Source organism: Oryctolagus cuniculus, chromosome 7 (genome assembly GCF_051225735.1).
Source record: "Oryctolagus cuniculus isolate XC-2025 breed Fujian yellow rabbit chromosome 7, ASM5122573v1, whole genome shotgun sequence".
Lineage (NCBI taxonomy): Eukaryota > Metazoa > Chordata > Mammalia > Lagomorpha > Leporidae > Oryctolagus > Oryctolagus cuniculus.
The window spans coordinates 60,679,174-60,704,785 of NC_142873.1; the positions used below are offsets into that span (position 1 = coordinate 60,679,174).

Here is a 25,612-nt window from a genome sequence, read left to right on the forward strand (position 1 = left end):
GGCTCCCAGGAGGTCCTGGATAGCTGTGGTGGGCTTAAAGCCCATTCTAGGGAGGGAACAGCAGTAGGCTGCTTTCTCTCGAACGTCTGCCCTCAGGGATCTCTGAGCATTGGGGAGGGCTCTCTCTGGACTCTCCCTATCTGACCCATCAGGGGTGCAGCAGGGCGACCTCCCCTCTGACCCTCGTGAGCCCTGGCTCCAGGAGAAAGTCACTTCCCTCTCAGTCCTTCCTCTCAGAAGCTTCAGGGGCTGGGGAGCAACCTCGGGGCTGGCAGGAACCCTGGTACAGGCTGGGCTGGAAGGCAGGTTTCAAAACTCCCACCTGGCTGCTTGCCTGCTCTGAGGGAAGTGGCCAAGGCCCAGCTGCAGGGAAGGCATCTAAAAGCCAAAGCAACGGGGGCAGGACCAAGCCCAAGTCTAAGTCCAAGTGAGGGAAAGCAAGCTGCACTCTCAGACCGTGGGTAGGAGACAGCCTTCTCCCGAGGAGCGAGGCCTAAGGCCTAGTGGGGTGCCTGGGGCCTATGCAGGCTGCCACCTGCCAGCGTAGAGCATGAGGCACATGCCGGGACTCACGCTGCCCTCCTCCAGGTCCCGGGAAGGGCCAGAGAAGTGCAGTTGGTGACAGAGAGCCCACTCAGCCCTCCCATCAGCTGGGTCCTGTCTCCCCTACAGAGCCAGGAAGGGACGGTGAGGGCCCAGCTCCCAAGACCCCCAGGGGCTCCAGCCTGGCACTGCTGGGTGTGTCGCCCAGGGACATCTGTGCCCACCGCAGGGGTGCCATGAGCATGCCCATCCCCGTGGGAGGCAAGAGAGGCAAGGAGGCGGTGGGTGCCGTGGAAACTTGGGCTCCTGACAACTCGAGGGCTGCCACAGAAATAGCCGGCTCGGCTCCCCGAACCAGAGCGGCGAGTCAGAGGAGAAACTGTGGCACCCACGCCCAGCTGCACACCTGGCTCCCCGTGTCCCCGGCAGACCCCAGACCTCGGTGCCAGGGAGCCCTGCTGCACGGGGAAGCTGGGCTCTCACACTCAGCTGTGAGTGAAGATGGTGCGTGCCCCAGCCACCTGCCACCTAAAGGGGCCTGTCCCCTGATGAAGGGCGGTGGCACTGACGCCCCTGGAGTCCTTCTTGGCTCTCAGGGGTCATGTCCTCCTGAGGGCGAGGGCGAGGCAGGCGCCATGGATCACAGCTGGCTTGGGGTATCCTAGCGCCCAGTGTGAACAGACCTTTCCAGATGAGACATTCCCACGTCTGCCCAAGATGGAGAAGCTCCTGGCCCCCAACCCCATGAGACAGTCCAACCTTGCTGTGGGCTGCCTCCCCACGCCTGCCTTTGCCCACCCTGGGAGAAGCACACAGGGACCTTTCTTAGTCACTCCCCCGACAAGGCTGCATAATCTGACTCTAAAAATTGCCAGGCACACGGTCCCGGTGTCAGGTCTAATTCCCATCAGGTGAAAACAGGAAATGTCTTGGCCAAGGCGTTCTCAGTTGCTCCTCAGTCCCCGGTCCAAGGAGGACCTGCTGGGGGAGGGGCTGGCTGGCAGGAGCAGGTGCGCCGGCACTTCCCCTCAGCTGCCCCTGCGCAACGTGCACCCTGCTCGCCCGTGACTCACAAACGTGTTGTGCTCCTGGGCTCGTTAGGTAAATGAATACACTTAATTATAGAAATTAGATGAGTCTCCGGTTCTGGCAGGAAAACAGAGCGCAGAGGCTGGGTGGGAGCGGCAGGTGACTCAGAAGCGAGGCTGGGCGTTTGAGGGAAGCTGGAGAGGAGGAGAACTGTCGCGGAAGCAGAGGAAGCAGTGCGAGAGAAACCGCAGCTCGGGGCACAGATGGGATGCCGGGCACCGCGGCGGGCTGTCACCCGCTGAATCCAGGCAGGGGCCCCCCAGAGACAAGGGTCCTCCTGTGCCTAGGTGGCCAGCCCCGGGCTGTGCCAAGCCTGAGGCTCCGCCTCTAGGAAGCCCCACCTGCACCCCAGGCCCAAGCTGGAAAGCATCAGACCTCTTCCCCCAGGGCACCACTGCTGTGGGCACTGCCCTGCTGGGAGTCCAACTTCCTTTATCCCTGCTCGCTGCCTGCGTGGGATGGACAGACAGACAGACAGACAGGTTGTTTGGTTACTGGTTAAAGGCCATGAAGCAGGTCAGTGCATTTGCTGTGATTAAAAATATTAATGCAGGCATGGCTGCCCAGCAAGGCTGAGCGGTTCTGGGTGCACCATGGACCTTTCCCGGATGGGCCTGGCCATCCAGGCTGGCCTGTGGGACCCTGAGAGGGAGGCAGGGCCCTGGATGTGCTGGTACCTGTAGCTCAGAAGAGCTTGGCCAGGGTGGAGCACAGGGGAGCAGCTCTGGAAGTCACCTGCCCCTTGAATAATCTGGAGAGCTGGGTGCTGTGGACAAGAGGCTCGGACCAAAGTTTGTCCTGACGGGTGGCCTCCTGTGCTCCCTACAGGCCCCAGGAGGGACAAGGGCACGAGGCAGGTGAGTGTGCCTGTTGGTGTGTGTATGACAGAGTCCAGGCGTCACTAAGGGGCACAGTGGCCAGGCGGTGGGCTGGTGAGGGGTGGGAAGGGGTGGGAGAGCAAGAGCTTTCTTGGAGGGTAGGGCGAGCTGTACCGCGATGCCAGTGGAGACAGCCCCAGACTGCTTCCAGCCGCTCCGGCTATGTTGTTTAGACTCCGGGACTTGGTACAGCCTTGGTGGAGAAAAGGCACAAGGGTCAGGGGGTGCAGCTCCTCCACAGAGCAGCTCCATGGAACCCTGCGGGGCAGGTGGTTGTGGGCTGGAGTGGAGGGGCTGGCACTCCAGGGAGAGGCTCCCTAACTCTCCCTAGTCTCTGGGTCATCTGGACTCCCGAGGACAGACCTCAGGGCCCACACTCAGCACATTTGTGTCCTGGGCTGCTTCAGCCTCTCCAGCTCCTCCGTGGCTTGGTTACATAAAGACCCCATGGCCTCCAGGGCCAATTAGCACCTGCCATCTTCCTCCCGGGAAGCTGGCACTCTGCCACACAAGCAGCCACAAGGTTCTGTGCTGGTGGCTGATGGCTGGTGGCTGGTGACTGGAGGAGGCCCCAGGCACACTCCCTCCTGGTCCTGCAGGTAGCCTGGCTGCAGAGAAGTGCAGCCTGGGACGGCATGGGGAAAGTTGTCGAGTGTGCACTGGGAGTTTGGCGCTGTTCATTGCCGTGCTTGCTTAGCAGGGCCTGTTTCCCAGCAACCCACCTGTTCCCTCTCGAAGGTCACTCTAATTGGCTGGGCTGCATGCTTGTTGCCAAGAAGCAGCGTGGAGGCATCTTGAAACTAGAGCAGCTGGGCCCCACGGGCACCCCAGAGAGATAGGGGGTGGGACACAGGCTTCCGGCTCCAAGCACACACACGTGCAACCCTTGCCCAGGTACGGCCTGCTCCCAGTAGCTGGGGTCCCCCTGATTGCACCCTCACACTTGCACCTCTACTTGCACAGAGCCCCTCACAGCACAGGGAAGGAGGCAGGGATACTTGGTTGTTTGCTTGAGGCCTACAAAGAAATGGGGTCTCCAACACCCCACATTCTGGAATGTCTGCTTAGTAGGCTCCAGCCAGACGTGGTGGAGCTGGGCACATTTGGGATGGGAGGCAGGAGAGAGAGGCACATCCAGGGCCTGAGGACTGGAGCAGCAGGGGGTGACAGGTGAGTGTCCAAGGTCTGTGTGCACTCCCTCTGTGCCTAGAGACCCACCCTCCTCTGGGTGCCAGACCACAGCTCCTGCTTCTGCCAAAAATAGGACCCCTGCCTCTCTCAGCCCAATCTGGGGCTGGGGCTGGGGCTGGGGCTGGGGCTGGGGTCTGGGGACAGTGGCCAGAGAACTCTGCACAGAGCTTTGTTGTGGAGACCCATCCTATCAGGCAAGTTGCTTCGGGCACTTAGGTCACAGGGACAAACAAGGACAAAAGGTGATCAGAAACTGGGCAGAAGCAGCAGCTGGTCTCCAGACGCCAGGTTCTCACCACAGGCCCTCGCTCACTCACACCATGACCCCTCCTCGCCCCTTTTCCAGACCAGGGGCCTCCAGCCCCACTGCCCCACCTCTGCCCTGCCCTGTGGCAGGCTTGGGGCCTGGAGGTGGGACCTCAGCTTCCCTGATGGGTCACGCTCTTTTAACTGCCAAATCCTTCCCAACACTGCCCAGGTGGGACCCTCTCTCGCTGCCCGCCTGGCCCCTGGTCCCCTCGGGCTCCGTCTCAGAGGACAGTCATACCCTGGCTGACTACAGACCCAGGTCAGGCCACCCTGGGCCCCAGGACCCAGTACAGGATGGGAAGGAAGGGATGGGCACGCGCTGGGCTCTCTGAGGCCTTTGCACCTGACTCCCGCAGGTGGTGGGTGTCTCCTGGGACTCCTTACCTGGGCAAGCCTGAGAGAAGCAGCAGAAACCAGAAGCAGAGAAGGTGATAAAAACAGAGGGGGCAGTGGGGGCCTGGAGTCTGCTCAACCCTCCAGCTCCACTCCTCCCTAGGGGCACCTGGGGGAGGGCTCCGAACACCCTTTGGGGAATGCGAGGCCTTTCTCAACTGAGGCTGGGAGCTCGGGGTACCCGTTCTAAAAATGGGGGCGTATCCACGGCAGAGGAGAAGGAGGCCACTGGCTGCGGGGAGGTGGGGAGCCGAAGCTCCGTGGGGAGGGCTGGGGGGTCTGTGCTCTGTGGGGGCTCCCCACCTGCCCGGCGCAGGGAGCCATACCTTTCCGGACACTGCCATCGGCACAGGCATAGTCCCCGGCGCTGAGCAGGAAGCAGGCGGCTGCCTTCTTGTTTCTGTCCCTGGTGCCTGAGCGGCGCAGGGTCCGGCGCTCCTCGGGGGTGGGGGCGGAGGCCAGGGGCTGGGTGAGGCCAGCTCCCTCCTCGTCCGACAGCACCGCACTGGCGTCGCCATTCTGCTTAGAGTCTGAGGGACAGACAGATGGGAGGCTGTTCAGCCTGGGCCATCCTCATGGGGCTCTCTGGCTCTCTCAGGTCCCAGACCCGGGGGGCTGCTCGCCCAAATGACACACAGGGGTGGGGTGTCACCAGAGCAGAATGCTGTGCTGGCAGTGAAGGTGGATTCCCCCCGCCAGCCTCAGCCTAGGGTCTCCCCACAGGGGTGCTGTGATGGCCGACACCTCCCCTACAGCTGGGACGCCCCCAATCTGCCTGCTAGGGCTGCCCCCACGAGATCAGCCCAAGGCAGGTGACAGCCCCGGCTTCCTCCCTGGCTCTGGCTCAGGTTCACGCTGGATGAGTCTGCAATTCCCACAGAGAATGGCTGCTGGCTGGGCTGAGGGGGCCCCGCCAGAGTCTGAGCCGTAAATGGCATTCTCACCCCCCAGGTCTCCCGGGGCAAGGGAGGGCACTGGGTGGCAGAGGCTCCAGTTCAGCTGGCAGTGCTGTTCTGTGCTCCTTGCTGCTGTGAAGTTCGAGGTCTAAGGGGAAGCTGGGCCCTTGGACCTGGAGAAAGGGGGACAGCTTGGGCTGAAGATGGCACCCCAGCACGGTGGCTGGGCGAACACTGTGGGGCCCACCACAGGACTGCCGCATTGGTTTACCAGGATTCTCTCTAAGTCTGGATGCCAGGAGAACAGTTGAACCTCTCTGGGAGATTTATACTCAGGGGTCGGGAAGGGGGTACCCTTTGGTGGGAGAGGAAGGGGCCCGGCAGGTGCAGTTCTTACAGGGGTCTGCCCCAGCATGTCCAAGAGGCCACAGCGCCTCCCCAAGAGGACAAGGTCCACTCTCCCCGAGGAGCGGCCCCAGCCCAGTCCCCTGAGGGCCTGGCATCCAACACGTGCCCACACCAGAGACTTCCATCTACCTGCCCCAGGAGCCCAGTCCACACCTAACGAACGCTCAGGGTGCCTTTCCCCTCCCCTAACCACACTGCACACTGCTGGAGACGGAGCTGCTTTCCTCCCGTCGTCTCCTGACTTGAGGGCAGGGGAGCCGTCGTGGACTGGCCCTTCCTATCCTCGAAGGACAGGATTCGGATGCCCAGGCCCTCCCCCACCAGCACGCAGACACCAGCTTCCTCCACCTCCCTCCACTTCCCAGCACCGGCTGGGCCACTCCCTCCTCGGTTCCCTTCCACCCCACCAAACCCTGAGCCCAGGGCTCCATCGAGCTGGAGCTGAACAGAAGGCAGCCTCCCACTGCTGTTACATTAGCACATTTGTTAGGCCAAGAAGACACCAGACTCAGAACCCTGGGAGGGAGTGATTCACACGCTGATGCACCTTGGGGAAACAGCTGCCCTGCTCTCTGGCTAATCATGAAAGTGCCTGAGCCCATAACGTGGCTCCCACTTCTCAGAGAGCTTTCACAGCTGAAACCCACCGGGTCACAGCGACGTCTAGGGGGCAGGCTACTGACAGGTCATTCCCATTTTAAGGGGTGGGGGGGAATCGATGCCCAGAGAGGGTGAGGGACTGGCCTCAGCAAACAGAGCCCAATGGCCCAGATGTGGCTGGGCCAGGACTTCTAATACACAGCCCCAAGTGCCTGGCGTCTCAGCCTGCACTGGGTGGGATCCTGACTCCCCATACCCAGACATTCCCCGGGGGTGGAGGGGCGTGGCTGCAATGTTTAGCCCTCTTAAAGGCACAGCTCAGACTCAGGGAAGCCCAGCACCATCGAGCACGGACCCTATTCCAAGGGAGGAGGATCCCTGGCAAGCACACTAGGGGTCTCACCTGCCCGTTTCCTCTCGACCACACCCTCTTCCCGGGCTGGGGGGCTGACATCGCTGTAGGTGCTGTCCCTGGGCGAGGTCTCCTCCGACTTGCAGTAGATGGGCGACTCGAGCTGGGGCGGCCGCGGCACATGCTTCTTGCGTTTCTTGGGCAGCTTCTGCTTGGCCATGGCCAGGGAGTAGTACATGCCAAAGTTGTTGACGATGACAGGCACCGGCATGGCGATGGTGAGCACGCCGGCCAGCGCACACAGCGCCCCCACCAGCATGCCCGACCACGTCTTGGGGTACATGTCCCCGTAGCCCAGGGTCGTCATGGTGACCACAGCCCACCAGAAGCCGATGGGGATGTTCTTGAAGTCGGTGTGGTCGTTGCCCCGCGGGTCGGAGGGCCTGGCGCCGATGCGCTCGGCGTAGTAGATCATGGTGGCGAAGATGAGCACGCCCAGGGCCAGGAAGATGATGAGCAGCAGGAACTCGTTGGTGCTGGCGCGCAGGGTGTGGCCCAGCACGCGCAGCCCCACAAAGTGGCGCGTGAGCTTGAAGATGCGCAGGATGCGCACGAAGCGCACGACGCGCAGGAAGCCCAGCACGTCGCGGGCGGCCTTGGAGGAGAGGCCGCTCAGCCCCACCTCCAGGTAGAAGGGCAGGATGGCCACGAAGTCGATGATGTTGAGCAGGTTCTTGACGAAGTCCAGGGTGTCGGGGCAGCACACGATGCGCACCAGGAACTCCAGAGTGAACCACAGCACGCACACACCCTCGATGTAGGTCAGGATGGGCTCCGTCTCCACCTCCCGGCGGAAGCGCACGCTGGTGATATTCCCCACCCGGTGGATCTCAGTCACGTTGCGGTCGATGTTGAAGGCCTCGTGGGTCTCCAGGCAGAAGGTGGTGATGGAGACCAGGATGAAGAAGAGGGAGGCGAAGGCCACCACCTGCGGGAATGGGGAGGAGACAGAGTAAGGGGCAGCTGGCAGGGCAGGGACCCCCACAGGGAGCAGGTGCATAGGCTACCAGGCAGGCAATCGGCTAGGTCAGGAAAGATGGGACTGAGATGGAGTATGGGGTGGAATGGAACGCCCTCCCCCCAGGGCCTGTATCCATCTGCTGGTCAACACTTCCCAGCCCTTGTCACACTGCCCAGAAGACAGAGGTGCTCCTGTGAGAGGCCAGTGGTCAGGGAGCCCCGGCTGCCTCGCCCTGCTCCCGACAGCTCTGCCGGCCTCTGCTGCCCATTGGTGCTTTGGGCTTCTCACGCCGTGATGGGCGGAGGGACCATCTGGGAATCTTGCCCCCATGGGATTCTGACTGGGGCAGGCCAGGGCTCAGCCTTTGACTCTGCACTTCTCACAAGCTCTCGGGTGAGGCTGTCAGAGCCCAGCTGGAGTGATGAGGTTTGGGTGAAGTGGTCCGCACACTGAGGTCCTGGACCAGAAGCCACAGGTCCCTGGGAACTGGTTAGAAATGCATATTTGAACCCCTTCACCCCCAGACTGTTTGAACAGGTGATTCTGATGCACATTGAACTCTGGAGGCCTCTGCTTAGAGGGGTGCTCCGAGGCGGGGGCTGCGAGGGAGGCACCTGAGCCTCTTGCTGCTAGCTGGGAACCAGTGCCGCCCCCTCCCACAAACTGCTGGGCTCCCAAGACAAAGCACCGCGGGTGTGAGCACCCGGGAGCGTCAGGCAGCGGCTGATCCTGACAGCTGCTGGGCTCTCAGCTAGACTGATGACAGCCGCGCTCACCGAGGAGCGCTGGGCTCAAGTGTCCCATCATTATGAATGGAGATGAGACGCATGTGTAATAACACCAATTACGGAGCCCTCATCTGTTATTCATGCCATGCCATTCACCACCAGCACGACGCTGTTGCCGGGGTCCCATCCCCACTCCCACCCCCACCCGTGGCTGCCTGTCCTGTCTGTTGGGCAGGACGGAGCTGTCTCCCTGAGCAGAGGGCTGAGCCGCCACAGGCAGATGAGTGACATATGATGCCGGTTCCCCCCATCTGCCCTGTCCAGTGGTCACCTGGCTGTGACCCTAGCCTCTGTCCAACAAGGACCCAGACCTGCCCTGGGAACAGACCAGTGAGGGGAGGGCACACCTTGCTCTCAGTGCTGCCAAAGCCCACTGGAGACCCCGGGAGATCAGGGAAGAGAGCAGGCAGCAGGCCCTCGGGGGCTTCTAGGCAGGGGCAGGTCTGACGAGGGACCTCTGCGTGTGACCGTTCGTCAGGGGTCACCCTGGGTGGGCCTGTGTGCTCATGGCCTCCAGTCATCCCAGAGCCCGGGGTTGGGGCGGGCCTTATCATGCTACTTCACGCAAGAAGAGCTGAGGATCAGAGAGGCACACACCTGCCTCGGGTCACACAGCCTGAATGAGTGAAAACTACTTTTGAACTCAAAAGGTTATACCTTCCCTGGTTGCTGCTGCTTTCATCACTGCCCAGGGCAGGATACCTTCACAGGCCAGGGGAAGGAAGCCAACCCCACTGGAATGGCTGACAACTCTACCCAGAGCTCCTCCTGCCTGCTTCTCTCCACTGCAGGTATAAATTTCAAGTTCCTTTTCTGGCCTCAACTATCCTCCCCTGGGAATTGGGCTGCCACAACAGCACAAGCTGATATGAGTGATCTTAGGCAAATGGCTCCCGCTTGTGGGCTCTCGGCAGCAGTCCAGAGAGGAGCTGGGAAAATCACCTCTTGGGAACACCACCCACTGCCCCAGGCAGCTGAGGGGTTGGGCTGGGGTGGGGGGAGTGAGAGCAGCACACCCTGGTTCTACCAGGACGCACGGTAAGCACACCGCTCGCTCTCCGAGGAGAAGCTGGCCAGGAGAGCTGGCCCACCTGGGAGCCCAAGCACGCGGGTAATTAGTGACTTGGAAAAACAAGAGCAGGAAGCACTGCCAAGGGGCTGAGCACGAGGAGCGGAGCGGGAGGGGCCGGTGCAGCCCAAGCCACCTTCCCGCTGCAGGACCAAGGAGCCTGCCGCCTGCCTCACCGCCCTCCTCGGCCACCGGTGCCAACAACACCCTTCTCCCAGCCCCGACGCACAGCTCACGTGTGCTTTTCCTAAACCCGCACCTGGCCCAGGCATGGACTTCCTCCCTGCTCCACCCTCACAGAGGATGAGGGCAGGTAAAGGGTGGCCGCCTGGGTGTGTTTTTCTGGGGAAACAGAGGCACGGGAGAGGGCAGGGAATGTCCCAGGATCAAACTGGAGCCAGGTCTCCTAACTCAGCTCAGAAATCATTCTGCTTGGGCCCCCAACAGAACAAGCGAGGAAGCCCCACAACTCTCCGACAGAACCTCAGTGGGGCCTCCCCAGGGCTGGGCAGCAGGTGCCAGCCAGGCCCAGGGAGAACGCACCCCCTGCAGAGACAGAGCTGGGGCCCAGCCAGGGGAGACCAAGGATCCTGATTGTACCGCGTGGCTCCCAAGGTTCCAGGTTCCCTTCCAGGGTCCAAGTGACTCCTTTCCTCTCGAAGTTACTCTCTAGACGGAACCCTTCCCTGGTGGCTGACCATGCTTGTGACCGGTGCGTTCCCCTCGCTCTCCCCTCTGGGCGGGGATTCTGACTGCTGCCTTTCTCACAGCTCCCTTGACTGGGATGGGAGCTGCCCAGGACAGACAGGAGCCCAGAGAGGCGGGGACTGCAGCTACAACACCCTGCCGGGGGTTCAGGTAGACAGGGGCCCTGCATGTCTATTTGCTGGATGTATCGAGTGGGCAGTACTGCGGGGGATCAGTGAACACCCATGTGGCACCCAGGAAGTGCTTGATGGGGAGGCCCTGCATGCAGCTGGATCTACAGCCAAAATCTCAGTGTGAGATTAGAAGTGAAGAGACTCGGAAAAGCACGCAGCGCCCCCACCCCCACCCCCACCGCCCCTTTCTGCTGCCATACGGGTAAAGAGGCTGAGACCCAGGGACGAGTGAGTGCCTTGGCCGGCGCTGTCAGTCCTCACCACTGCACGAGGACACAGGCCTGGTCTCTGCTGGAAGTCACAGCTGCCCAAGCAGAACACAGCCAGCGTGAGCGGCTCCTCTCCTCCCGCCAGGAGGGTGCGGGAGGGTCTCAGCACCTGCACAGGAGGCGCCTGGCCTCCGTGCCAGACAGCACCCCTCCTCTCAGAGTCCTGCTCCCCTGGAGCCCCCCAACACACACACACACACACACACACACGGGCCACCTGAGTGTGTCCTATTGGGAACCATCCCCCTCCAAAGGTGCACGTTTCGGCTGGTGGGTGGGCTCCATTACCCTCCCCCAACACACCCTAGGGCTATCCTTGTGCAAACGTGATTTCACACACACTTCTGCTACTCATTGCCCTGGTGAGTGGCTTAAGCCTCTCTGAGCCTTAGGATTTTCATTTATGAAGCAGAAAATTGAGCACCTACTGTGTGCCAGACATGGTGCTGGGAAAAGGAGGATAAGTACAGACAAAAGTCCTGCCCCTTGCACCTTATATTCTAGGGCAGGCAGAATGGCAACAAAAAAGGTAAAATACACAGTATGTCAAAGGGTGTGAGTTTTGGAGAGAAAAAGGAGACACGAGGGTGTAGGGCAGCTACGTCATGCAGAACACCCAGGTGGGACTATAGTGGCAGCTAGCACTGTGGCGTCCTGGGTAAAACTGCAGCCTGCGACACCAGCATCCCATAAGAGCACAGGTGTGAGTCTTGGCTGCTCCACTTCCCATCCAGCTCCCTGTTCATGAACCAGGGAAAGCAGCAGCAGATGGTTCAAGTGCTCGGGCCCCTGTACCCATGTGGGAGACCTGGAAGAAGTTCCTGACTCCTGGCTTTGGCCTGGCCCAACCAGGGCCATTTGGAGAGTGAGGCAGCAAATGGAAGATCTCTCTCCCTCTTTCTCTCTGCCTCTCCTTCTCTCTGTGTAACTCTGACTTTCAAATAAATAAATAAATCCTTTTAAAAAAAAGTGTCATCTCTTAAAAAAAAAAAAAAAAGACCACAGTGACAAGTCCAAGGGGCAAAAGGAACAGATGGTGCAAAGGCCCTGAGGCCATCGTGTGCCTGGTGCTTGAGATAAAAAGGAGTATCAGGCCAAGGGGTTGGCCAAGCAGCTAACTACTGTTTGGGACGCACTCATCCCTTATCAGAGTGCCTTGGCTCCACTTCCAATTCCAGCTTCGTGCTAATGCACGCCCTGGGACACAGCAGGTGATGGCTCAACTAGTTGGGTCGCTACCACCCACGTGGCAGACCCAGATTGAATCTTGGGCTCCTAGCTTCAGTCTGGCCCAGCCCCAGGTGTTGGATGTATCCTAGAGAGTGAAAAGCAGACGGGAAACCTCCCTGTCTCTGTCTTTCTCTCCCTCTCTCTTTCTACTTTTCAAACAAATAAAAAAAAATTCAAATAGTGTCTGCCTTCTTGGGTTGTTCTGAGGATGAAAAGAAAGGATTCTGTGCAACTGAGCTCCGAGCCGAGAGTGTCTCGGGATCTGGCACACTGGCTGGGTCCAGGGCAGCGGGGACAGACACCGATCACAGGGAGTCGAATACAATTGGCGGGGGCAGGGGAGGGGAGCCCAAGGAAAGAGGGCCAGGGAGACAGATGGACGATAAACATAAGGAGACTCATTCCCCAAAACCTATATTAAGGACGAAGTGTAGGAGAAGGGAAAATCGAGAACACAGCCAGCCAAAGACACTTGCAGAGGAAGATCTGTGGGGGTGGGGTGAGGGGCTGAGGCTTGTGGGGAAGGGAGACTCTGGTGCCTGGGCGAGGCTGGAAAGGCAGTGGGGTGACTTGGGGTGGGGTGGGGGCAAGAAAGGAGCAGGTGTGCAGAGGAAGGTGTCTCGGAGCTGGACCTGGGCTCCAGGGTGATGGCCGGCACCGAGGCCCAGATCCCCTCCACGGGATTCCCCAGGGACAGCATCTGGCTCTCCCACCCTGAGCCAGGCCCCTCTGGGTCCAGGGTCCAGGGCCAGCCCCTCCCTGTGCTCCCTCTCTGCCCAGCTGGCACACAGGGCCTCTGAAGGCTGCTGGGCTGCTGCCTGGAGAGGAGAAATCTCACCCCTAGAAGGGATACGCGCAGCCCAGATCACCGCCCCAGTACCCACCACCCACTCAGATGGAACCCCACCATGTCCCGTACTGTCCTAGCTCTGTGCAGCCTGATCTTCTGGCCAGGAATCTCTCCCTTTCCCTAACTCTGCCTGGCTTAATACTACCCACACTGCAATTTTATGTATGTATGTATGTATGTATGTATGTATAACCTGACTCCTAAAAATCATTCCCAGCCGGCTCAGCTCCCGGGTCCTCGCTGCTGCTGCCCTGCACAGGGGCGAGACACTACGCTCTGCTCTCACCTCCCATCGGACTTCACTTTTCATGACTATTGCGGCCCCTCTCGGGGTCCATCTTTGTTAAGGTGCTGTTTCTCATCACCTGAGTTCCTTCCACTGCCAACCACCTGGCTCTGTTCGGGAAGAGGGACCACTTCCAACTCCAACATGGCATCCAGCATGCAGTACGTGCTCGGGACATGCTGACTGCCTGGCCAGGGTGACTGCCAGCCCCCTCTCCCAGCCTTGGTGAGCCTCCACCATGAGGAGGGGTTATCAGACCCGAGCTGGAGGGCACTCCCAGGACTTCTGCTGCTGTCCAGGGTGGATCAAACCCACTTCCCAATGAAGACCCCTACCAGGGCCTGGGGGACCACCCCCGCCCCCTAAGAATGCCCAGCAGTGGACTGGCAGGAGCCCTGGCAGCCTGGTTGCACCCAGAGAACAAGGAGGAGCCAAGCGTGTTCCTGTCAGCACCCCAAGCTGTCCCCGCCCGACTCTGCGGCTGCCTGCTCGCTCCCCTACTCTCCAAAATAGCCCAAGTGTCTTTTACCCCCTTCCCCCATCACACACCCCTCCCCAAACGGTGACAAACACAAACACCTCATCATCCAGAGACAAGATGTTCAGAGGCAAGTGTTGGTCTGTTCAGAACAGGAGAGGAAAACACACAACAAATCCAGGAGGAAGCGGGAAGGTTCCCTGAGGGCAGGGTCTGCCCAGGTCGTGGCCTCAGGAAGGAGGAGGAGGGGCTTCCCTGGGGCGGGGGGGGCACTACACTCTGGAGGGGCCGGGGAGGCTGGGGCACAGCCCTCGTGGGCTCAGGAACCTGCCTCATCTTAGCTCAGAAGGCGTGGATCAGCAAGTCCTGGCCCCAGCTCCAAAGCCAGCGGTGAGCACCACCTGGCTAGGCCCCAGGCAATGCCTGGACCAGAGAAGCAAAGGACCTTGGAGCAGGTAGGACAAGGAGCTGTGCATTTCTTTCCTAGAAGGCCTTGGCTCTGTCTCTGCCGGCCCACGAGGAACCTGGTCTTGTCTCCCTTCTTTCTTCCTATGGGAGGTTCCACAGTGAAGACAGGGAGAGGTTTGGCTCAGGTCATTGCAGAGGGAGGGGCAGTGAGCAAGGGGCTGAGAGACGGGCACAGTGGGAAGCTGGCCAGTGAGGAAGCTCTCCGGAGTCAGAGGTGGACACAAAGCACTTGGGTTTGGACCCTGGTCCCAACCCCAGCTGTGCAAGCCTCTCCGTGCCTCAGTTTCCTTATCTGTCAACTGAGGAGGCAGGCGGTGGAGGAGAGCAGAGGAGGAGCACCTGACATGCAGCAGGTACTTAGTAAAGGTGAAAGCCTGGCTCTCATTGTGCTCCCGGAGCAGCAGGGAGTCTGGAGGTCACCTTGGGAGAGAGACTGTGGGAAAGCCCAGCCAGGAAGTGCTTCTACCCAAGGAGAGGGGACACGATCCACACCAGGGAGCCAGGGAGGCCGGCTGGAGGCAGGGTTGTGCCCCGAGGAGCATTCATCGGGCCTCCTGCTATCTGATCTCAGACAAGGAACATCCTAGAGAGGCAGGTGCTGCCAGCCCCTGCTGTCCCTTACTCTGCCCATGCAGCGGACAGTCAGCAGGTGGGGAGAGGCCACAGACCCAGACCCAGAACCACGGCGGCAGCTGCCCACGGCCGGGCCGCAGCAGAGGGAGCAGGGGTGCATGACCTGGACAGCCCAGGAGGCTGCCTGATGCGGGAGCAGCTCTCGCCCGGCCCGTAGCTAGGCAACAGGCCCTCCAAATGAGCTCAGTGCACCTTGCGTAAGTCTGTTGGGCTCCTGTCACAACAACCCGCTCAAATTCCTGGGCTGCTGCATGCGGAGACGCCTCGGGGTGCGGCGCTGCTCTTTTGCCCTCATTTGCCTTCCGGGTGATGTCCGAAGCAGGCCCACCCACCCCGCAGTGCTTCAGGCCCCTTCCAGGGAGGCAGCAACTGGGAGGGAGGGAAGAGAGGCGCTTACACCCAGGGCATCGGGGCTGGGACGGGGAAGGGCAGTGTTACCGCTCTGGGGACAGTATAGAGGGAGGGCAGGGAGCACTGTGCCCTCAGGCCTGGAGGAGGAACAGAGTTCAGTGTCCCTTCTGATGTCCCCAACTGCTCCTGGGGTTCCTGTCACCATCCACAAGAGGCGCAGAAGCGCAGAACACATCTCAGGGCAGAATCAAGATACCTGAAAACAGGGAAGTGTCCGTCCTGGTCATCCCAGGAGGGAGCAAGAGACTGAGAGGGGCCTCTCGCACTATCCATCTGTTAAATGGGGATACCAGCCTGGGATAATGGGCCTCTCTTTAATTTACAGAGACGATTAGAAAGCAGTATAAAGTATACACAGCAGAGTACCCACACAGGGTGCTCAGCAGGTAGCAGCTATCCATTAAATTTTAAGACTCATGAATTCTCACTTGGGTGTCCCAAGAGCAGCTGGGGCCTTTGCAGTAGGCAAGTCCTGTTTGGGCACACATGCCGGCCAGAGCTCCAGACAGCTGCTCCCATCCATATTACCAGGCTCCTGGGGCGAGAAGGGAGTGGTTGGCTGGCTTTGCTATTGGGTACGTGTCTCTGGCAGGAAACCAAATGTCTCTGGATCCTGGTTTCTCCACTGGGGAAATGGAAGAACAAACCTCAGCAGGAATGCCCAGGCTGATAAAATTCCATGTCAAGAGGGCCTGCCTCTTGGCTTCCTGGACGCCAAGGAGCGGACCAGGCTCCCAGCTCCCTCAAACAGGCCCCCTGGCTGGGCCAACTCTGCAGTGAGTTGAACGGAAAATAAGCTCCTTGAGAGTACAGCCCTTGGGAATCCCCAAGGGAAGTGCCGAGCAAGTGAAAAGTCCCATGAGATGCCAGAATGCTCAGAAACAGGGCCCAGCTCCCCCAACCGCCTCCTCCTATCCCTGCCTCCCTACTGGGCCCCCTTTCCACATCTCTATCAAGCCTAATAAGCCTCCCCGGCCCTGCAACTTTGAGAATCTGGGCTATCCCCGCTGCTGCGCACAGCCAAGAACCCACTCTAGCAGGGTTAGCAAACTAGATGAGAAGCCCATGGAACTCTCCGGAGCCACATGCCAGAAGCGTTGCTGTGCCGGCCCCTTCTGAGCTGGCGTCAGGGCTGCAAAGCCAGAAATCAAGGCAGGTGGCCCTAGCTTCGCTCTCAGTCCTGGAAAAGATCCTGCCTTCTAGTGGCTGCCCACAGCCCTCGCCGGTCGTGCCACGGGCCCCCGAGAGCTCTGCTCCTCCCTTCTCTCCCAGGCAGGAGGTGCCTCTCCCTGCAGCCTCATTCCCCACTCTCCCTCCCCTGGGTGGGGAAGTGGAACTTTTCCTCCCAGGCCCAGGAGGAGGCTGGCACACTGGGCACCGGGGAGGGCTCAGGATGAGGCAGGACTCTGAGATCCGTTGACATGAGAACCTGGGATGCCACAGGGATGACCACTTTCCACAGCAAGCAGCAGTCCCCAGACTCCACAAATCACAATACTCTCTTCTGTTTCCCAGGCAGACCCTGCTCCTACACGTTGCCGGCCGTGAGATTGGACACTAGGCTCTCTGGCCATCTTTAAGGATGGTTTTCAGCTGCCCAAACAAAATGAGGTGTCATCCCCCACAGCCCCCTGCCACCTAGAGGGCTTAAGGGAAAGTGGGTTAACTTGGGGGGGGGCACTAGATCCTGCCTACGTCAATCTATGCCCCCACCCCCCCCCAATACTTCCACTTCAAGCAGTAACCTGAACCAGGGCTTTCTGGAAAGCCAATTTGTGCTGCAGCAGGAAGACAACACCACCAGGAAGCCTGTGGCTGGCCACTGGCTGTGGGAGCAGGAAGGGCAGAGAACACTGGGGGCTATTCCTGTCTAACTCGCCCCTCATCCCAGCTGAGGCCAGGCCATTGCAGGTGAGCCAGCAGAAAGCCCAAGGGGCAGGCATGTTCCCTGGAAGAAACAGGGCCTCTCAGAGCACTGGACAGAGGTCTTAGCTTCTGATCTGCACTCTGCCTACTGCGCTGCTGGTTACTGAAGCCTATGCCCCTTCTCTCAAATGCACAGCGGCCTTGTGCGCCCACAGGTCCCACAAAGCACTCTGGTTTCCCTCCCTCAGCCCAGCAGAAGGAGGGCAACTTCCAGCTCCCCAGGACTGCGGGCCCCTATGGTGGCCTGGGCAGACCAAGGAAAGGGTTGTAAGAGCTGGACTGGGGGGCAGCCCACTCACTGCGAGGGGATGCGGCAAGGCAGGCAGCTGGATCCGGGCCAAGTGCGTGCCCCGTCCGGATGGGGCGTGCAGGGAGCAGAGTCAGGCCCACCCCGGCCCTCTCTGCCCCTACCCACCACGCCACGCGCCCCCTCCCTCCACTCGGTCCCTCCACTCACCCTGGCTGCCCGGGAGGAGTAGGGGTCCTCAAAGAGTGCCCACATGCGAGGCTGCCAGCCACGGCAGCCCCCGGACCCGGTGCCCGGGCCCGCGCCTCCCTCGTGGGCGCCCAGGCGCTGCAGGGCCAGCTCGCGCTCGTCGTCGCCGGCCTCGTCGCCGGGCCCCGCGCCGCCGCCGCCGCCGCCGCCTGCGTCCGGACTCTCGAAGATGTCCAGCGCCTCCTCGGCGTCGCGGTGCTGCCGGTAGGTCATCCAGCAGCAGGGCTCCACGTCGGTCTCGTCGATGCCCCAGAAGGTGAGCTCCTCTTCAAAGAGCGGCCCGCACACGTCGGCGGGACAGTGCAGCTTGCCCGTGCGGTAGTAGTTGAGCACGTAGGCGAAGACGCCCGGGTGCCGGTCGAAAAAGAACTCGCAGCCCCCGCCCCCGCTGCTGCCGCTGCTGCCCGCACCGCCGCCCTCGGACTCGGGCCGGCCCCCGCCGTCGGGATCGGCCAGCCAGGCGAGGCGGGTGCCCGGCAGGGTGCGCAGGGTGCTGCGGTAGGTCTCATGTCGCGTGCCACCCACGTTGATGACGATCTTCTCCGACGCCTCGCCCTTGGCCATCTCCTCCTTCAGACATGTTTTGGACGGAGGCTTGTTCCCCGACTTGCGCCCGCGGTAGGAGGAGACACACACCGAGCTGATCATAAGAAGCGCTGCGGGGGCTCCGGCTTGGGGCGGCCGCTGCCCTCCAAACACCCTTCCCGAGGAGGCAGCGTCAGACCGGGGAGGGGGAGGAGACGAGGAGGAGGAGGAGGAGGAGGAGGCGGCGGCGGCAGGCGGCGGCGGCCCCCTCTGCGGCGTGGCCCTGCCCCTGCCTCCCCCCCTCCCTCCGGGGCGCGGAGCGGGAGGAGTTGGGTTTCTCCGGTGCACAGGTGGTTGGGGTTTGGGCGGGCAGCGCCGGGGAGGGAGGCAGGACAGGAGAGCCGAGGACCCCAGCAAGGGGCCCGGGGAGGTCCGGTCCAGCACAAACACGCTCCCGGGCTAGGACGGGACACGCAGACACAGGGGCCTGGGGACACGCCCCCCCACCCCTCCGGAAGACAGAAAAGCGCACAGTCCCGGCGCACCGCGAGGGTCCGGGGCGCGCGCCTGCTCACACTCACGCGGGCCACCGTCCGGCTCCCAGACCGCGCCGAGCCCCGGGAGCGGCCGATTTCCCCGCGGCGGCGGCAGCGGCAGCGCAGCAGCAACAAGTCCTCCGGGCGGCTGCCGGGGCCGGCCGACGCTCTCACGGCAGCCGGAGCTCCTCGGGCCCGGGCTGCGTGCGGTCAACACGAGGCGGCGGCGGCGGCATGTGGCCTCTTCCCCCCATTCATAAATCCAGCGGAGGGCACGGATGCCGGGCGGGGCTGCGCGGAGCGCGGCGGACCGGCGGGCGGGGGCTGCGCAGGGCGAGGCGGCAGCAGGAAAACAAGCGCGCCCGCAGGAGCGAGCCTCGGGTCCTGCGTCCGCGGCGGGGAGCTGCGCGGGGCTGGGCGCAGCGCTGCGGGGGCCGCGCTGGGGCGGGGGGGCCTCAGACGGGGCGTCCTGCGCGGCGCCGAGCCTGGGAGGCGGGGCCGCTCCCGGGAGCAGGGCTCTGGGCACCGGCGAGGGAGTTCCTCGGGCGGCGGCCGGGCGGCCAAGGACACCTGCGGGCTTCCCGGGCCACGCAAAACGGGAGGCTCAGCGCAGCGCCCCGGCGCCCGGCTCCTGCGATCTGGCTGCGCTGGGAGCCACGCCATCTACGCGTCGGCCCATCTCCGGGCGGGGCGCCGGCCTTGGCTCGCAGCAGGGGGCGGGCGTGAGGTGGTCTTCGGAGGGGGCGCCTCGGCGCCGCCGGGCTGGGGATCAAGGGGCTCTCCGTCTCCCTCCGGCGATGGCAGCGGATGCCACGCTCCAGTGGCGCCTTTTCCTCCCAGCCCCGCCTCGCCTGGGAGCGCCCTCCGCCGGGAGGGGTGGCACGGGTGCAGCGCGGAGCCGACCTGGCTTGCTGCAGGGCCCGGGTGGCCGAGCTCAGCCTTCCTCCGCTGAGCCGAACCCCGCCGAGGCGCGTAACCTGCTCGCCGCCAGTGCCCGGCCGGGAGCGCCGCCCCCTGCGCGCCTCCGAACCCATCCCCTCCCGCCCGGCTCGGCCCCGCTCCCCGCCTCCCCTAGCCCGCAGCTCCTCCCACTGCAGCCCGGGCGACACCGAGGCGTTCTCGACCTCTAACCTCTAACCTGCACCCGCTTCTTTGTGCTGCGCCCTCCCCGCCAGGCTGGTTGCATTGTTGCCGTTTCATTGCGGATGACTGGAGGCCGGGGAGCCGGGAGCGTGGAGAGTTGGTGCCTCGAGGAGACAGATCCTGGTGGGGCCTCCTGACCACTGTGCCTCCATCCAGCACGTTGGAGTTCCGGTTGAACCCTTCGAGGCTCAGAGCCACCAAAATCCCCGCGGTGGAATGGGAGACGGTAGCCTTGGGCAGTGAAGCAGCTCCTGGGCTAGGTGGAAGACACCGCAGCTGTGGCGCTGTCCATGGTGAAAGATGTTACAGGGTGTGGGGCAGGTGGCCCTGGAGAAGACCCTTAGGCTGCAGCTGTTCCTGGTTCATAGTAGTCCTGGGGACAGCGTGCAAAGTGCCCTTTCCTGCCCTGCAGCCCCCTCCCGCAACTAGTATTGCCCTAGGGCCCCCTCCCGGATCCAGCATTGCCCTGGGACCCCCCTCCCAGATCCAGCACTGCTCCACTCATTACGACTTGACTTTGCCTGTTTGTCTCCTCTTTCCCTCGCTGACCCCGAGTTCCTCCAGGCCTCAGGCTGCTTTTTCATTTCATAGCTCCCACAGTGCCTGCCTCCAAGAAACCTGTTTGCTAAGTGATTGAGAAGCTGCCATGCCCAAGACATTAGGCACCGGCCTGACTGCACTGGCCCTGGCCCAAGAGCAATTTCCAGATTCATTTTTTTAAAGTCCAGAATGTCTTCAGCATCTTTAAAAATTGTTAACAGCTCCAGGCTGCTTCCATGTCTATCTGGATGAGGTAAGGAAGATTTGAAGGCGGAAATGCAATGTAACTGACACACCTGCCCTGGACACCAGGGCATGCCCTGATTTCCAAATTAGACAGTACCTCGGTATCCAAGATGGGGGCTATGTGTACTCTCGGGAAAGGTCTAAAGCCTGTTGCAAATGCACAGAACTTTTACAAGCACCAATCTCATCGTTAATGAGGTCAGAAAGCCAAAATAATGATGATCTTTGATGAGCTGTACTAACAAGCAGGAAGGGTAGGGGTATCATTTTGGACTGTGGTCAGAAACACATGTGTTGCTGGGACCCCTTGTGTCCAGTCCTCCCCACTTCCTGGAGCTGATGTCTGCTTTTCAGAGTCACAGGCTTGGAGTTTGCTGCAGTACAAAGAAAGATCCCAAATTCCGCTGGGAAGAAGATACCCAAGGACTGGCTGGAAGCTGGACAGTGGCTGACAGAACCCCGCCAAGGGTACTGAAGCATGCACTGTTATGATAGCCTTAAAGTCTCCTCTGGACAAGTCCCAGCGACCCCCCTGGGGGTCTCTCCCCTGCTCTCCATTCAGACTGGCTGGCCTGTCATCCTGAGAGAGGGGAAAAATGGAGGGGGAATCCCACACCTGACTCATTTGTTCACTCAATGCATATTTATTGAATACCTACTACACAGGCACCGGAAATACATCAGCAACAAGACAGACCCTCCCTCCGCATCCGTCCGCCCGGCTGCTAGTGTGCTGTACTTGTGGACGGCGATGAGCACCTGGGGAACGGGTGGATGGAGAAGCTGTCGGGGAGGAGGAAAGGAGGCCAGGAGGGAAAAGAGGGAAGGGAGGGAGGGAGGGAAGTCGGAGGACCCAGGCTGGGAGGGGCAGTGGGGTAATGGTGCACCAAGAGGAGAGGGGAGAAGCCTCCCTGCTTGCCGAAGCGCTCGGGGCTAACGAGTCACCTGGGCCTTCTGAGGCTGGCTCAGGGCGTCGGTGTGCTGTGGTGGGCATCATGGGCTTGTCTGCATCAGTTCTGTGTCTGTGAGGTCATGCTATCCCCCTAAAACAACCAGCCCAGGAAGGAGGGCCTCCTGCCTGCTGTGGGTGGGAGGGTGCTGCCCCCTGGTGGTGTGCGGAGGGCCTGGCTCTGGGCTGTGATGGGGAGGAGAAAGGGGCTGGTCTGGGTCCTGACTCTGGGTTTGCTGCTGGTTCTGGGGCCAGGGATACCTCCCCCAGCCCAGGGCTCCCAGGCTGAGAGGAGTTCTGCCTCCTCTCTCCTCCTCCATTCCTTCAAGACCTCGGTAACTTCACGAGCTCAGCCAAGGCCACAGGCAGCCACAGTTCCTGAGCTGCTTCTTCGAACCCTTTTCACCTTGTCTCCACCTTCCTCTCCTGGGTGCCCTGGTGCCTTCTGGCTGTAGCGACAAACACCTGTCTGGGAACCAGTTCACACCAAGGTATCAGCTACGATGGGCTTCCCCTCTTCCCCCCAGGGATATGGCCAGGGGAGTGGGAGACAGGGCAATGTTTGATTCCAGAGAGATGCTGGGGTGGGGGACAGGGAGCAACAATGCCAAGCACCTGAGCCTTTCTGGAGACCCTCAGATAGGGACCCCACCCTCTGAGTGCTGAGGCCGATCCTGCCACTGTGACACTGGCGGCCTGAAAGTAAAGCCACTTACCCTTCATTTTCCCCTCTGGGGGATTTATGTGGGCTCAGCTCTTTGAGGGGACAGGGTCTGTCCTCCCCCTTCCTTCTTTGGGACACACCTGCTTTGGAGGGCCTTGAGCTTAGGAACAGGCTCCATGGCTCCCAAGGCAAAGTGCTATCCTTTGGTCCTCTTGTCCCCACTTTTGGCCTTCCAGCCCTTGCCAGGGACCAAACCCCCCCCCCCACCTCCTGCAGGTCCCTGGGCCAAGGAGCCAGCATCCTTTCCCATCATGCCCTGCTCCCTCCCAGCCCCAGTTAATTGAGTTGCTTTATCAGACATCACAGGGGTGGAGGGTGATGGGGCCTTTTCTCTCATGGAGGGGGAAGAGAAGGGACAGCAAAGAGGGCTGGAGGCTCCAGTTTGCTTATCAGCTCATTTTATCCTGCCTCTCACTGCCACCCCCAAGCAGCCTGTGAGACTTGCAGGCTCCAATCCAATGTGGGAGCCTTCCTGGGAGGGCCCTTGGGGAAAGCCAAGCAGCCCAAAGCAGTCGAGGCCTTGGGGAGATCAGGGAGAGCCGTGCTGCCACAGGCTGAAGGCAGGCCTGGGTTGCTGTGACAATCCCAGAGAAATTGTATTGGGAGCCCTGGGCAACACCAGAGATGGTCTTTAAAAAAATTTGATTGACTTATTTGAAAGGCAGAATTACAGAGAGGCAGAGGCAGAGAGAGAAGTCTTGCATCCACTGGTTCATACCCCAGGCGGGCGCAATAGCCAGGGCTGTGCTGATCAGAAGCCATGAGCCAGGAGCCTCCTCCAGGTCTCCCATGTAGGTGCAGGGGCCCAAGGACTTGGGCCATCTTCCACTGCTTTCTCAGGCCACAGCAGAGAGCTGGATCAGACGTGGAGCAGCACAGACTCAACCATAGCCCATATGGGATGCCGGCACTGCAGGCGGTGGCTTTACCTGCTAAGCCACAGCACCAGCCCCCAGAGATGATCTTTGATGGGTCTGCTCTGACACAGAAGATACTAGAAGGGTACAGAACCCAAGCTCTGGCCCTGCTGGAACTCAGGGCTTCATAAAGCAGAGACTTGGAGTCATAGTGCTGGACGGGACCTGAGTGCCAGCTCACAGGCACATTCTCCCCGAGGAGTTTCAGGCCTGCACACGTGCAGCGAACTGTGGGAGACTGAGCTGGGGCTGGGATCGGGCCAAAGACAGATGATGATATGGGAGCCCACACGGCCTCCACATGTAGAACAGAGTGCCTGGGAACCACAGAACCACAGCCAGCTCAGGGGACCCCCAGAGGCCACCTTGCTCAAGACTGCTGGGTCCAGGGAGTGTCCCACAGCCCCCAAACATGGGTCAGCTGGGCACCCGGCTGGCCAGACCCCTCGGCACCAACATGTCTCTGTCTAGACAAGTGCAGACTCCTCCCACCTAGGCTAACTTCCAGAAAAAGTGGCTCACTCCTGTGCAGTTGGCCCTGGTGCCCTCCAGCAGTGTCCTGGGGAAGGGGGAAGTGGCCAAGCTCCAGCTCCTCTCTGCTACTCACAGAGCCCGGGGTCCTGCCTGGCTTGCATCAGCCCTGGGCAGGGCGGAAGGAGCGAGACTCCTGCCAGCCTGGAGGAAGAGGGCCCGAGGGCCACACCCACCGAGTCTTTCTGCCCTGAATCTGGCGCTGGGCCTGTGGTGGAGCTTTCCTAATGGGTTGTTTGTGACTGGGGGACAGACGGTCTTCTCCCCATCTCCTGGGTGTTTCCCCGCCCCACCCCCAGGGATACCGGTGGCCAAAACAGCAGCAGTGCGACCGCCTGCCCTGACCGTGCCTGCGGGGGGCACTCCAGGTCAGACTACAACGCTCCCCTGCCTAACCTGACCCTTCTTTGCACATTCTTGCTGCCTAGCGCCATCCTGGGCCCCCACCCAGATACTGGACTCATGCTGGATGCGTGGAGTTAACGTGGCCCAGGGAGGGGGTGGAGCCCCTTCTGTGAGTCCTCTGTGGAGTGGCAGAAGTGCCCTGGGCTGGGAGTCAGGAAGCCGGGTTTTGGCCCCAGCTCCCCACTGCTTGGTTGTTGGGGTTCTGTGTAGCTCTCTTCCCCGCTCTGGGCCTCAGGTTCTCCGATTGTTTTGCAAGCGATCTTCAGGAGATTCGTGGAAAACATGTATTATGGAAAAACTATTCATCCATTTCAAAAAATTTTTGCACCAAAATTGGCTTGTCTTTTCTTTCCAGTTCCAGGGACTTTTGCAAGTCCTCTCACATAAAAGTGCTGGGACAGACCATTGCTAAGGTCCATATTCTGACTAATCTTGCTATGAAAAAAAAATAGTCTCCAAATGCCTGGTAGTGGCATAAATCTAACAGACATTTTCTTTCTTTCTTTTTAAAGATTTATTTATTTATTTGAAAGTCAGAGTTACACAGAGAGAGGAGAGAGGAAAGAGAGAGAGAGAGAGAGAGGTCTTCCTCCTGTAGTTCACTCCCCAGATGGCCGCAATGGCCAGAGTTGCGCCTATCTGAAGCCAGTAGCCAGGAGCTTCTTCCAGGTCTCCCACGTGGGTGAGGGGCCCAAGGACTTGGGCCATCTTCTACTGCTTTCCCAGGCCATAGCAGAGAGTGGCTTTACCTGCTATGCCAGAGTGTCGGCCCCATGTTTTCTTTCATTCATGATTTTATGGGTCAGGAAGTTAGAAAGAGCACTGTTGGACAGTTCCTTTTTTTTTTTTAAGGCTTATTTTTATTTATTTGCAGGCTGGGTGACGGAGAGGGAGAGGCAGGGACCTTTCCTCCAGTGGTTCACTCTCCAAATGTTCCCTACAGCTGGGGCTGAGCCAAAGCCAAGAGCCTGGAATACCATCCAGGTCTCCTACATGGGAGGCAGGGACCAAAGCACTTGGGCCATCTTCCGTTACTTTCCCAGGAGTATTCCCCGGGAGGAGGATCAGAAGTAGAGCAGCCAGGATTCGAACCAGTGCTTCAGTGTGCGACCCCAGCATCTTCATGCTTGAGGCTGGGTGTGAACAGGAGCTGCAAACAGCTGGAGCTCAGCTATGTAAACCATTATTTTAAATTAATTTTTATTTATTTGAAAAGCAGAGAGAGAGAGAGATCTCCCACTCCTGGTTCACTCTCTAAAAGCCCACAATAACCAGAGCTGAGCCAGGCTGAATCCAAGAGCCTGGAACTCCATCCAGATCTCTCAAATGGGTGGCAAAACTCGTTTTGGGTCTTCCACATGGCAAGGACCCAACTACTTAAGCCATCACCGTCTGCCTTCCAGGGTTTGAATGAACAGAAAGCTGGGGTTGGAAATAGAGTTGGGACTCAAACCAGGTGCTCTGGTACGGGATGAGGGTGTCACAGTGGCAGCTTAACTGCTGCGCCATGCCTGTCCCCAGGCTAGATGTTTGACCTGGTGTGTTCATGTGGCTGCCCGTCAACACTGGCCTTCCAGTCATAGCTCAGCACACGCAAACACACAGCCTCTTATGCCAAGCAGGCTCAGAGT

The 25,612-nt window shown here is 60.6% G+C and overlaps 1 protein-coding gene and 1 long non-coding RNA gene across 5 annotated transcripts in view; one reads left to right on the plus strand and one right to left on the minus strand.

The window, feature by feature from the left end:
* The window catches only part of KCNC4 (potassium voltage-gated channel subfamily C member 4), a 71,924-nt gene extending 52,398 nt beyond the window's left edge, over positions 1 to 19,526 (minus strand). Inside the window, exons 1-4 of one of the 4 annotated variants that reach the window (XM_051857413.3) lie at positions 17,427 to 18,249; positions 6,711 to 7,647; positions 4,730 to 4,933; positions 2,389 to 2,703 (exon numbers count right to left, since the gene is read on the minus strand). In XM_051857413.3, coding sequence (XP_051713373.2) covers positions 2,534 to 2,703; positions 4,730 to 4,933; positions 6,711 to 7,647; positions 17,427 to 18,113 — 1,998 coding nt within the window. In that variant the 5' untranslated portion in view covers positions 18,114 to 18,249 and the 3' untranslated portion in view covers positions 2,389 to 2,533. Of the gene's footprint in view, positions 1 to 2,388; positions 2,704 to 4,729; positions 4,934 to 6,710; positions 7,648 to 17,426 lie in introns of those variants that run through there. The other 3 variants (XM_089337002.1, XM_008264717.5, XM_051857414.3) reach the window with 3 other exon arrangements.
* Positions 19,527 to 19,701: 175 nt separating this feature from the next.
* Positions 19,702 to 21,151, plus strand: LOC103350100 (uncharacterized). Its single transcript, XR_011390534.2, has 2 exons — positions 19,702 to 20,462; positions 20,810 to 21,151. It is a non-coding gene; the product is annotated as an uncharacterized LOC103350100 (long non-coding RNA).
* The last annotated feature ends 4,461 nt before the right edge of the window (positions 21,152 to 25,612 follow it).